This window comes from Rhinatrema bivittatum, chromosome 6 (assembly GCF_901001135.1).
Source record: "Rhinatrema bivittatum chromosome 6, aRhiBiv1.1, whole genome shotgun sequence".
Taxonomy (NCBI): domain Eukaryota; kingdom Metazoa; phylum Chordata; class Amphibia; order Gymnophiona; family Rhinatrematidae; genus Rhinatrema; species Rhinatrema bivittatum.
Genome location: NC_042620.1, coordinates 254,545,027 through 254,558,500, shown reverse-complemented (window position 1 = coordinate 254,558,500; position 13,474 = coordinate 254,545,027). Strand labels below are relative to the sequence as shown.

At 45.1% G+C, this 13,474-nt stretch overlaps 1 protein-coding gene across 3 annotated transcripts in view; it reads right to left on the bottom strand.

Annotated features, from left to right (window-relative positions):
• The window catches only part of RNF25 (ring finger protein 25), a 146,579-nt gene that overhangs the window by 15,204 nt on the left and 117,901 nt on the right, over positions 1 to 13,474 (bottom strand). For all 3 annotated transcript variants that reach the window (XM_029606839.1, XM_029606841.1, XM_029606840.1), the window contains exons 7-9: positions 9,785 to 9,928; positions 9,254 to 9,343; positions 7,439 to 7,573 (exon numbers count right to left, since the gene is read on the bottom strand). In XM_029606839.1, coding sequence (XP_029462699.1) covers positions 7,439 to 7,573; positions 9,254 to 9,343; positions 9,785 to 9,928 — 369 coding nt within the window. The remainder of the gene's footprint in view (positions 1 to 7,438; positions 7,574 to 9,253; positions 9,344 to 9,784; positions 9,929 to 13,474) is intronic.

The window sequence follows — 13,474 nt, the reverse complement described above, 5'->3', positions numbered from 1 at the left end:
TCATCTGATGACTTTCCTCTGGAGATTTTGCCCTGATCAGCCAATCGTCCAGATATGGGTGAATGAGGATTTCTTCTTTCCTCAGTGTCGCCGCCACTACGACCATGATTTTGGTGAACGTGCGAGGGGCTGTAGCTAGCCCGAAGGATAGCGTTTGGAACTGGTAATGATGATCCAGGATCGAGAAGCATAGGAAGCGCTGATGATCGTGATGGACTGGGCTGTGCAGATAGGCTTCTGACAGGTCCAGGGTGGTCAGAAATTCTCCTGGCTGTATCGCCCTTATGACCGAGCGTAGGGTTTCCATGCAGAAGTGTGGTACCCTCAAGTAGCGGTTGACCGACTTGAGGTCCAGAATGGGCCAGTACGTTCCCTCTTTCTTGGGGACGATAAAATAGATGGAATAGTGTCCAGTATTTCCTAGTTAAGTTTTAGATTGCTATGGGAGTAGGAATGTGTCTAATTAACGTCTTTTAAATGTATTAGTGAATTCACTATATGTCTGGTAGTGGCCTACAGGGGAATGATCAAACTCTCAATAAGGTGTTTGTTTTTTTTGTGAAGGTGGCACCTGCCTATAAATTAAAGGATGAGCTAAGGGTGGCTGGGGAAGGGATGGGAAATACAAACAATGTAACTTCATTAGTCAGCCAGAGTGACACACTGCTCTCTTGATTAACAAATGTTGGTACCTAATCAAACCAAATCGCACTTCCTTAACACCTTTTGAAGATGAGTGCTGAACTTTTCAACCTTTTTACTTAGGTATACATTGCTCCTATCTTATTTCTAGCTTCTGGCTACCTTTTTTCTTTTTTTTAAGTATACAAACACTAACTTCTGCTTATTAGCTGCCTTACAGACTATTAAATATACAAATACACACAAACACACTAAATAATATTCCCAAATAGTTAACTTTGTCCCAATACTTTTAAAAAAAAAGAAAATTTCCCAAGCAAAAACTTACTGATTCCTTTCAGCCACCAGCAAGGTGATCCTCCCCTCTCAGTGCTCCCATAACCTTAATGTTAAGGCTGTGGCGGGATTTTTCACCCTGTTGATATTATCCTCATTTTGTTGCACCTATAATTTAGTATACAGAGCTCCCTGAGACATTCCCCCTTGTTCAACATAGACCCATTGCTTTTGACAAACCAATAGTATATATCCCTCAATTGTGCAGCTGCATAACAACACAGAAAATCAGGGACAGCCAATCCACCCTGCTCTTTATTCAAGAATAAAACCTTTTATGCCACCTGAGGATCTTTTTTTTTCCATATATAGTGAAAAAAAATGAATCCATCTAGGTAGCACTGTAATTTTTATCATTGATATTCGCCCCAACGTGTGAAATGAGAGTGGGACCACAGTTCCAACTCTCTTGCAGTTTTATCCATTAAAGGGTAGTAAGCGAGCTGGAATAGTTGCTGCCAATCTACCCCTACCTGAATCCCCAGGTACTGGGTACTCTCTTTAGCCAGTTTAAAGGGAAATCCATTTTTTATTTGCCTAATTTCACAAAAATGTTTTTAAACATATCCAAGAGGAATATGATAGGTGATTTAGGGAAATTCAGGAGTATCAGATAGAGTAATCTATTTTTATTTTTCAAGTTTTCAAATTTGGTTTTAAAGACCACATTTTCTTTAATTATAGAATAATTTACCCCTTTTACCTCAGACATGAGGTTCCAGCATTAAGAATCACAAGCTCAAATTAAACATTTTGAGAATGTAAGTTTTCTTGAATTTCTTTCAGGAAATAGCCTCTTCAAACGGAACAGTCATATTTTCCCCAAGTTTCAATTAATTATCCAATGTGACAACATTAGGCCTTACTAATCCACTTGTTCTCTCAACCCAGCAGGCTTTACCAGTGAGGAGAGATCCACCTACTGTCCTCTGGTATGCTCAGCAAATAAACTTTCAGTTGCTGTTTCTAGAACTTATGGCCAATTTGCTGCAACAGCTACAGGAGTTGTTCTCATTCTTGTGAGATCTACCCCAATTCTGGTCAAACCTCTGGGAAGTGGAGAGACTGCCTGTCAATTTACTGCCAAGTAGTACCAGGGAGAGAGCATGGGTAGATGCAGGGAAGCTGAGCCTCGGGACTTAGGAGATTTCCACTGGGGATGAAGTTGCTCCCATAAAATCTCTCCTATAGGGTTGAAGATGCCTAAATAAACTAGTCCATGGTGCTGATAGAGAACAGAGAGGGCTTGGAAGGAAAGACACAAAGAATGGAAAACATGAAAGAAAAAAATGTCTGAGAGGGGAAAAACTCAGTTGGGAAAAGAAGACTACTGCAATGCTTTATATGTTGGACTCCCTAATACTGCTCTGAGACCATAACAGTTAGCTCAGAAAGCTGCAGTGCATGTCCTGTCAGGTGTCAAGTTTCACAACCACATTGATTTTACAACTTCCTGCATTTGTACCACAGGTTCTGGAAGAGAAAAAAAAAAAAGATAAAACTAAAGTTTACTACAATAACCCTAAGCTTGGGAGTCAAATCTGGTGTGGCTGTATGTGATACTTGTCCACAGAGAAAGAGAAGTTGCTTACCTTAACAAATGCTCTTTGTGGATAGCAGAACATACAGCCACACAATCCATTCCTCTTCCCCAGGAAGTTGGACGCTAAGCTTAAAAACAAAGGGCCGGATTTCAAAAGCCGTGTGTGTGTGTGGGGGGGGGGGGGGGGGTTTACGCGTGCCGGGCCTTTTTCATAAAGGTCCAGTGACACACGTAAAGCCCCGGGACACGTCTAAGTCCTGGGGCTTCAGAAAAGGGGTGGCCAGAGGCCTTGTTGGAGGATGGCATGCCGGCAGGCTGCCGGTGCGTGCAACTTGCGCCTGCCCAGAGGCAGGCGCAAAAGGTAAGATAGAGGGCGGGGGGGGGGGGGGGAAGTTAGAATAGGGCTAGGGGTGGAAAGGTTAGGGGAAGGGGTGGGAAGAATAGAGTAGGGGGAAAAGGAGTGGCGTGGGAGAGAACGGGTGAAGGCTGTGGGTGTCGGCGCGCGCAGGGTGCACAATTGTGCACCCCCTTGCGTGCGCCGACCCCCGATTTTATAACATGCGCACCTGTATGCGCGCGCGCTTCTTTGAAAATCTACCCCAAACTGAGGGAGATTGCGCAGCGACACTAGCGTAGAAGTCCCACTCATGCTCAGAAAAGAAGCTTCTGGGCTAGAGGAGAAAAAGGATTGAAATGGTGCAGTCAGATAACGTCACGCATCTTGCATGGCTGTATATTCTGCTATCCATGGAGAATACCTATTAAACAGGCCGATACAGTACAGTGCGCTCCGGCAGAGTGCACTGTTAACCCACGATTGGACGCACGTTTTTGACGCGCTAGCTTTACCCCTTATTCAGTAAGGGGTAATAGCGCGTCGAAAACGCATGTCCAACCCCCCAAACCTAATAGCACGCGCAACATGCAAATGCATGTTGATGGCCTTATTAGGTATTCCCGCCTACCCAAAGGCTGGCGTTAATTTCTCCGGGCACTGGGAAAGTGCACAGAAAAGCAGTAAAAACTGCTTTTCTGTGCACCCTCCGACTTAATATTATGGCGATATTAAGTCGGAGGTCCCGAAAGTTAAAAAAAAAAAGTTTAAAAAAATACAAACTTGAAATCGCCCCGCGGGTTGAAAACCGGACGCTCAATTTTGCCGGCGTCCGGTTTCCGAACCCGTGGCTGTCAGCGGGCTCGAGAACCGACGCCGGCAAAATTGAGCGTCGGCTGTCAAACCCGCTGACAGCCGCTGCTCTTGTCCGAAAAGGCCCTAGCACCTCTTTTTACCGCTGACCCTAAAAGAAAATTTTTCCTCACCTGCTAATTTTCGTTCCTGTAGTACCACGGATCAGTCCAGACAGTGGGTTGTGTCCCCCTTCCAGCAGATGGAGTCACAGCAAAAGCTGAAATGATGGCCCCTTATAGGTTGGAGCGCCCTCTGTGTCCCTTCAGTACGTAGAATATCAGAGCCAGAAAGCCCACGGTATGGATCAACTTGCAATCAGAAACATAAAACATGAACTCAAAACATGAACTTGTAACGCTTAGAACTTGCAAAAAGAACTGACATACAGACTTATAGAGAAGAAGTAGAGCTGGGTGCAATCCAGAAAAGGGAGGGCGTCTGGACTGATCCATTCACTGGTCCCTTGTGAAGTTCTATTCACCTGAGCACCTTGCCCACCAGGGGGCCAAGGTGGAAACTCGTAGAGGAGAACATGGTAGCACGAGAGCATCTACGCCTTCCGATTTGATCCGTGCTCCCTCCTGCGACTGAAGAACAGGATGGTGGGCATTAGATTTAGGTGAGGAGTGCCCCAATGGCATATGAGGAGGGCCATCGCTTTCTCAGACAAATCCCACACTCCAGGGTGCAGGCGTTGACGACTTAAGAAGTCTGCCTGAACATTCCCCGGTCCTGCGACGTGGGAGGCTGCTAGGCGGGCCAGATGACGCTCCGCCCAGTCCAATAGCTTGCTCGCCTCCAGGGCCACCGGGCGACTCCTGTAGGCTACTGTGGTGGCATTGTCGGACAGGACCCACACAGCCTTGTGATGGATGAAGGGCAGAAAAGTCTTCAACGCCAGGCGGACTTGCTCAAGTTTCCAGGCGATTGATGTGTCAAGGAGATTACTCTGGGGACCACTGACCTTGTGTCGACTGAGCCTGGCAAACCGCTCCCCAGCCGGAGAGGCTGACGTCCGTTGTCACAATCACCCACTGAGGGGTCTCCAAGGGCACTCCCCTTAACAGGCGCTCAGGAGACAGCCACCACTGAAGATTGGAGATGGTCACATCTGAGAGTGGAAACGGGGTCTGAAACTCCTCAGTTATTGGTTTCCAGCAGGATAGCAATGCTCTCTGCAAAGGACGCATGTGCGCGAAGGGCCAAGGAACCACATCTATAGTTGAAGCCATAGGACCTAGAACCTGTAAGTAGTCCCAGGCTGTGGGAACCGAAAGAGACGCCAGATGTCGAACTTGGTCCATGGGCTTGAGCGCTCGTTCCTTGGTCAGAAAAACTTTGCCCGAGCGAGTGTCGAAGCACCCTCCTAAGAAGTCCAGAACTTGTGAAGGTCTGAGATTGCTCTTGGAAAACCTGACCACCCCACCTAGGGAGTTGAGACGCGATAATACTTTGTTGACCACCAATGTGCAGAGATACTCTAACTTTGCCCGAATGAGCCAGACGTCCACATAGGGATGGACCGGGACTCCCTCCCACCGAAGGGAGGCCGCCACCACTACCATTATCTTGCTAAATGTGTGCGGAGCGGTGGGTAGGCCAAAAGGGAGCACGCAAAACTGGAAATGATGCCTCAGGATCTTGAAGCGGAGATACGTCCGATGTTCCAGGCATATTGAATAGGGAGATAAGCCTCCGTTAAGTCCAGGGAGGCCAGGAACTCGCCACTGTGAACCGCTGCCATGACAGACCACAGGGTTTCCATCTGGAAGTGGGATACCTTGAGTGCTCTGTTGACTCTTGAGGTCCAGAATTGGTAGAAAGGAGCCATCCTTTTTGGGAACAATGAAGTAAATGGAATATTTGCCTAACTCCTGCTCCCCAGGAGGAACAGGGGTGATGGCTCCGAGATCCTGCAGCCTTTCGAGCGGCTGGTGCAACACTTGTCACTTTCGTGGTCCGCACGAAGCAATTAGGTACCGGTCTGGAAGAGGCTGAGCAAAATCCAAAGTGTAGCCGTGTTCTATGACTTCCAGAACCCATTGGTCTGAAGTAATTTGGACCCATTCCTTGTAATAAAGAGAAAGTCGGCCTCCGATGTGGGAAACAGAAAAATGGATCGGCCGTATCTCACTGAGTGGCCTCTGTAGAGGAACTCTGAGGATTTCCGTCTCTGAAGGTTCGGCACCCACGAAAGGAATGAGACCATGACTGAGACCTTGTCATCTGTGGAGTTCCTCACAATCTGTTGCAGTTGTATCTGCGCAACCCCCGGAAACGAGAGCACGAGGGGAAAAAAGGATCTAGGCGTTTGGACGATCCTCAGGAAGCTTATGAATCTTGTGTTCCCTTAAAGATTTTATAAGCTGTTCCAAGTGTTCACCGAACAGAAGTTTACCCTCCTCCCTCAGACAGAGAATTTGGCACAGACTCTGGGGAACAAAATGGCTGCCGTTCCCGCGGTGTGGTGAAACGGGGCCTGCCTGCAGGAACGACTGCTAGAATGCGTTCGGGACGCATGCCGCCCCGATGCCAAAGAGGAACCCTCCCTACCAGGTAAGCATCGCGGGAGAGTCGGGAAGCAGGCTTCCCGCAGGCAATGCAAAAATGGAGAACAAGGCATTGGAGTGAGCGGAGTGGTGGGAGGGTGGGAGGGAACTGTCGGTGGAGACAGAACAAACCTCCTGCGCCTGGCTGAGAGCGGGAGAAAAAGTAAAACTTCTTACAAAACCGCTCCTTCCCCCTAGTCCAGTTTTCCTTCATGCTTCTTTTTCTTTTTTTTTAAATTTATTTGCAGCAAACACAGAGGAATATGACTCCTCTATGTAAGTGGACCTGAGGTATTAACCATCTCAGGGGTCCTCAACGGGGGAGGGATTGGTGATCCAATATCGCCCCGGAGCCAGGCAGCGGGTCACCAGGAAAGAAATCCTAGGCTGAAAAAAATTCAAGGGGGAAAAACCCCCCTAGGATTTAAAATTGCCTCAGGGAGGCATATAAGATTGAACACTGAGGGAGAAAGGTATCTTCCCCCTGAAATGGTAAATTAGAATTTTCAAATAAATGTAGTACTTGCTTGATCCAGAAAGGAAAGATGAGGGAAAGAAACTTCCTCAAAGATAGGAATATATGAAAGAAATGAGAACCATAAGTTCTGCCACCTTCATCTGCTGGAGACAGAGAAATACTGAAGGGACGCAGGGTGAGCACTGTCCTGATACAGGATACCCTTCGAGTTTTTCTCTGTCTCCATCTGCTGGAAAGGAGGCTCAACCCACTGTCTGGACTGATCCGGGTATGTACAGGGAACTAATTGCTTTATTCCTAATTAAAATTTATAATTCTCATATGAAAAATCAATATAAAGTAAAAAAAAAAATTAGATTCTACAAATCATTATTCTGAAAACATTTTTTTGATTAATTCTGAAAAACATAAGAGTGAAAGAACTGTCTGGATCTCTCAGCTGGAGGAGCAAAAAGATTATTGCAGGTCTCGCTCAAACTTGACAATTCCTGCTGTTTTAACACATGCCTTGTCTTTTGTAATTGTGTGTTTAATGTGTGACACAGGTCATATTGTGTTTTATGGCTAGGGTACAATCAATTGAGGGGTAACTCCATGTCGTATAGCTGTCCTGTGTCCCACAGGATGGGAGTCACTATTCATTTGATTATGGGAAAAGGCTATCAGTGAGATCCTGGCAGTCAGCCACATCGCTCTCTCACCGTTTGCAAGCTGATGAAGTATCGGTTTTTCTCTTCCTCAGGGTCGATAATCCCACCCTTTGCCTGCTGCCTCTTGTAAATTTTCAGCAGTTCCTGCTGGTGCTGTTTCGCCTGGGCATCAGGACAATATTCTTCCTACATGGAAGAAAGACATACATATAGACAGAGTTATGAGTGTTTTCAAAGCTTCTCCTGCTTAGCTAATCTCAATGTTATGAATCTAAATAAAACTGGAAAGCAGTGTTGTACATAGTCAGTCATCAGAACTCATGCAGCATTCTCATATACTATTTTACAAAACAGATACCATACATTTGATTGAAAGTGTAGCAATAATAGAGGAAGCATTTCATAATCTATTAAAAAAAAATACATACACACATACTATATACTGTATATCTACATATGTACACATACACACACACACACACACACATATATATATATATTGCTTAATTTTGTGTGTTTAGAACACTTTCGAGCTTGCAGATCATTTGATTATAATCTTAGCGATGGTTGCTTTTGCCTTAAATTGTAACTTGTCTTATTTTTGTTTAAGTCTATCCTACATACATAATTATCCTACATACATAATTATTGTAGTAATTATGTATGCTATGTATTTTGTTTAGAGCCCAGGCACAAGTGATTAATATCCTACATACAAGTGATTAATATCCTACATACATCCTACATACATAATTATTGTAGTAATTATGTATGCTATGTATTTGGTTTAGAGCCCAGGCACAAGTGATTAATAAATTTTAGTAAATAGAAATACACACACACTTTTATAAATCTGATCTCTCTCTCTGTATGTATACGCTCCACTGTACAAAGGATGAAAAAGCCTCCACTCCCATAAAATGTCCCCATGGCCAGACAGTCCCCTCCAAATCTCCCATCCACACCCCCTCACCCCACCTACAAGGTGGAAGAATAAGAAAGGGGTAAAGTGGAGAGGGGAAGAAGTGGGGAAGGTAAGAAAGTGGAGATAGCAAAGGACGGGGGGATTAATACAGGGAAGAGGAGGAGGGTAGGAAAGAAGACAAAGTATAGAATGCAAGAAGAGTGTGCCCATCAACTGATAGAGACACACACACTTTCCCACCCCCCTACACATAGCCTCTTCCTCATCCCTCCAGCCCCCCACACCTCTCAAATCCTCACAAGTCAAACCTATCACAAGCCATTACCTTACATACGCCTCCAGACACTCCATTTAGCCCCTACATACAACATAACCGCCCCACCCAGACATTCCTTGCACTTTCCCAGTCTAGAATGAACCCCCACTTCAGTGGGGTTGTTGAGTGGCGGCACAGATCTTTCAAAAATATTCATACCACCCTACAACTGCCAAGTGAAAAATATATTCCAGAATTCCTTACAAAATGGAGTAGAAATAAAAACATGAAATAATTTGCCTGGATAAGTGTTCATCCCCCTTGTACTTCTGTAGCAATCCTGAATACTTTAAAGCTCTGGTGTAACCAATTGCCTTCAAAAGCACACACCAAGTGAGCTGGCCCCCATATGTGTCTACCTGTACTGATTCATATGACGACAGGATAAAGTCAGCAGTTTCTGTTGGCTTTTTCTGCTACGTAGTGTATTTCCAAGCAAAGACCTAATCACGAGAACTCAAGGAGCTGTCAAAAGAAATCTGGGACAAAGTGCGGAAAGGCACAGATATGGAGATGAATATGAAAGAATTACAAAGTCCTTGAATATCCCTCAGAGCAAAATACAAAAGTTCTGTCCTTCCTGATCCCTTTCCCTGCACTCCCTAATCAGTCTCTGTTCTCTTACCAATGGATGCTGCGGTGCAGGAGCAGCTTGGAGAGTGGCAAGGTCATAGGTTAGTAGCTCCCTACAGACAGGACAGTGCACTCCAAATCCCTAAAGAGAGAGAAGCAGATGCTGGCAATTTGCTGTTCTCCTATTGGAGATGTACAGTGTTAAAAATACACAAAACATGTTGGGAAAGTCAAGCTGCAAAAGGAGAAAAGTGAAAAAGGAAGGGAAAGAGACATATATAAAAATGACTGGAAAAGAGGAGGAGACATGCTAGTGAGAGAGAAATATAAGATGTTCAGAAGAGGGAGGGTAAAGAAGAGATCAAGAAAAGGAGATGAAAACTAAATGGGATAAAAGGTCAAACAGGACTGAAAGGAAAATAGAGACAGTAGTGAAAGGGAGAAAGAAGAGCATGAGAATGTACAGGATTAAGGAGGAGAAGGACAGACACAGGAGGGGGAAGAGAGCAGAGAAAGAAAAAAGAGTGGCCTTTGTGCATGATTCTCTTCATTTTGTCCCCCTACTGTCCCTCAGCAGCATTACCTTCTGTGGCCCAGGCACACGATGCTGCTCTCCCATTTCCTTCTGTTGACGCTGGAGTTCCTCCTCCATGTGCTGGGCATAGGAAGCCAGGCAGTGCGAGTGGAAATAATGGTAACATGATGTCTTGGTAAAGGTTTCATTCTCCTGCAAGCAAAAAAAGTGCATGATGTTTAGATAGTTTAAGGACTGAGGCAGAATATGTGAAAAAAAACCCCCAAAACTTTATTACAGAGATTTGGAGCCAAGTAGTCCAGAAAGGCAGAAACAAGGATGCAATTGTAATCTATGCCCTGAGACACCGCCCTGGAGAGAAAGAAGAAAAGTCCCTGCATTTTTGGAAATGATATAGATTTAAGCATATGAGAAAAAAAACCCCCACCTTTCTGCTCCTGGATTATTTCCACCAGCTCTCAACTGGTTGATTTTGGCTTTACTGCTTGTTCTTTTCATACTGGAAGAACTATTCCAGAATTAAATGTGGACTGGTTTCCTGTTGTGTTCACACCAAGTGCCAGATTTAAAGATTTCCAAAATTAGGGCAAAAAATGTGCAAAATGAACTTATAATTTTACATGTTATTTTGAGTTGTTTTGACAGGTTTTGTGTACTTCATTATCATGTATTTTACTTGTTACCCACCTAGAATTGTGGAAAGAAAGAAAAATTGGTTCTTACCTGCTAATTTTTGTCCTATTGTACCACAGATCAGTCTAGAATTCTGAGTTTTGCATCCCTGCCAGCAGATGAAGACAGAGTAAGTTTTATTGACACTGTACATAACCTAGTGTGCCACCTGCAGTCCCTCAGTATTGATCTGTATCCAAGTCAAAATTACCTTAACACTAAAAATAATAAATGCAAATTCCCCCAACAAGTACGGGAGTGGCAGGGGTGAAGGTGAAGCTGCAGCCGAATGAAAACCATGCAAGTAAACAGCTGTGAAAATCTCCAACAATTCTGCATTATACGTTACTTACCAGTACGAGTGGACTCCTCCTATAGGTGGGGCTCTGGAATGATCTGTGGTACTACAGGAATGAAAATTAGCAGTAAGATCCAATTTTCCTTTCCTGTTCCTACCTAGATCAGTCCAGACTCCTGGGATGCATCCAAGCTCCCCTAAACTGGGTGGGACCTGGAGAGTTCCACGCGCAGAGCACTCTCCCCAAAATACATGGAAGCTAGAGCCCCAACATCGAAGAAATAATATCTGGCAAAAGTGTGTTGAGACTTCCAAGTAGCCGCCCTGCAAATCTCCTATGGAGACACCAGGTGTGATTCGGCCCAAGAGAACACGTCGAGTAAGACCTTAAGCCCTCAGGCACAGGACGATCTTGAGATATGTAAAATTAATCCCATCGCCTCCTTAAGCCACTGCGCAATGGAAGCATTAGAAGCCTTACACGCCTTCTTTGAACCACGTCACAGAACAAAAAGGTGATTGGATCTAAGAAAATCAATAGTGATTTTCAGATATCCCAAGAAAGCACACCTTACAACCAAATAATTAGATTCTCTCGCTTGAGGCTTGGAGGTATCCAAATCCGAAAAGGCTGGAAATTGACAAAGATGGAATGCCAAACCCACCTTTGGTAGAAAGCAATGCACTGTGCATTAGACACCCCTAAATCTGAAATCTGCAGAAAAAAAAAAAAAAAAAAGAGATAGACATCTGATAAAGCCTGGAGCTTCAAAATTCTCCTGATTGAACAAACAGCCATCAGAAAAACCACCTTGAAAGGTAAGTCCTCCAAAATTGCCCTCGGTTAGTGGTTCAAACTGAGCCGCACACATCCCTGTGAGCACTAGATTAAGATTTCAAGCCGGACAGATCTTTCACATCAGAGGACACAAATTTGTAGCTCCCCCCAAAGAAACTGTATAACATCTGGATGTGCGGACAGAGGATATCCCTGCACCTTACCCCGGAGACAGCCCAAGGCTGGTACCTGGACTCTCAAAGAGTTAAAAGCCAGACCCTCGACAAAACCCTCCTGTAGAAAGGCAAAAATATGCGACACACCGTAGCCAAAGTAGGCTGTACTCCATTGACTGCACAGCAGGCCTTGAAGACCTTCCAAATCTTCACGTATGCCAAGGAAGTGGAAGGTTAACTGACCTGCAATAAAGTGGTAATAACTGCCTCAGAATATCCCTTCCGCTGCAGTCGTCTCCTTTCAAAAGTAGGGCACAAAACAAAAGTGAGCAACCTGATCCGAAAACGTTGAGCCCTGGTGAGACCCCAGTGGGAGACCCCAGCGGTCTGTCTATGGCCAAGATGACCAGATCTGCAAACCATGGACAATGCAGCCACTCCAGAGCCACCAAATCATGCTGCCTGAATACTTCTCTACACAGAAGAATGTCTCGAGATCATGGCAGAACTAGAGCATCTATGCCTTCTGCCCCTTGTCCTCTCTGACGGCTGTAAAAACGAGACACTTGGTGTTCTACCTGGTGGTCATCAAGTCCATATGAGGATATTCCCATGTTCTGTGGATGAGATGCATCACTGCCTCTGACAGCTCCCACTCCCTGGGGGTTTCATTTTCTTTGACTCTGAAAAACCGTCTGAACATTCTCCATCCCGGCAATGTGAGATGCCGCTATCTTTTCCAAGTGCTGTTCCATTCAAAGAATCAACTCCTGGGCCTCTTGAGCCACCGCCTGACACTTGGTTTCTCCCTGCCTGTTGAGACAGGCCATCGTCCTTGCACTGTCCAATAGGAACCACATGGGATGGCTATGTAACCAAGGCAGAAAGGCAAGGAAAGTATCATGTACCACTCTCATCTCTAACAGACTGATAGACCACAAAGCCTTTGCTTTGACCAATGGCCTTGTGTCGACTGATTCTGACACACTGTTCCCCAACTGGAAAAGTTGGCATCGGTGGTGAGTATCACTGAATCCAGCACTTCCAGTTCTACAGATTGGCCCGAATAAGCCATCACAAAAGTCTGTCACTGCCTTCCCCCTTGAGAGGAAGGGGGAGATGGAACTCCTCTGATAACGGATTCCAGAGGGAGAGAAGAGCCCTCTGAAGAGGCCGCATATGCGCGAATATGTGATGTGAATCGGTTATTTACTCTTTCGGATAATAGAAAGACTGGGGGGCACTCAATGAAGTTAGCATGTGGCACATTTAAAATTAATCGGAGAAAGTTCTTTTTTACTCAACGCATAATTAAACTCTGGAATTTGTTGCCAGAGGATGTGGTTAGTGCAGTTAGTATAGCTGTGTTTAAAAAAGGATTGGATAAGTTCTTGGAGGAGAAGTCCATTACCTGCTATTAAGTTCACTTAGAGAATAGCCACTGCCATTAGCAATGGTAACATGGAATAGACTTAGTTTTTGGGTACTTGCCAGGTTCTTATGGCCTGGATTGGCCACTGTTGGAAACAGGATGCTGGGCTTGATGGACCCTTGGTCTAACCCAGTATGGCATTTTCTTATGTTCTTATGAATGCCCAAGGCGCTAGCTCCAATGTCAATGCCATCGAACCTAGGTCCAGACCTTGGGTATCAAAAAATTTAACAGGTGTCAAATTTGTCCTTGCCACTTCAGTAACCTCACTTCTATGAGAAACACTCTCCCCTCAACATATTGAATCGAGCTCTCAGAATTCTAGTGTCTGAGAGGAAACTAGATCACTCTTCACTCAATGCTCCACCCAGCCCAGAGACAT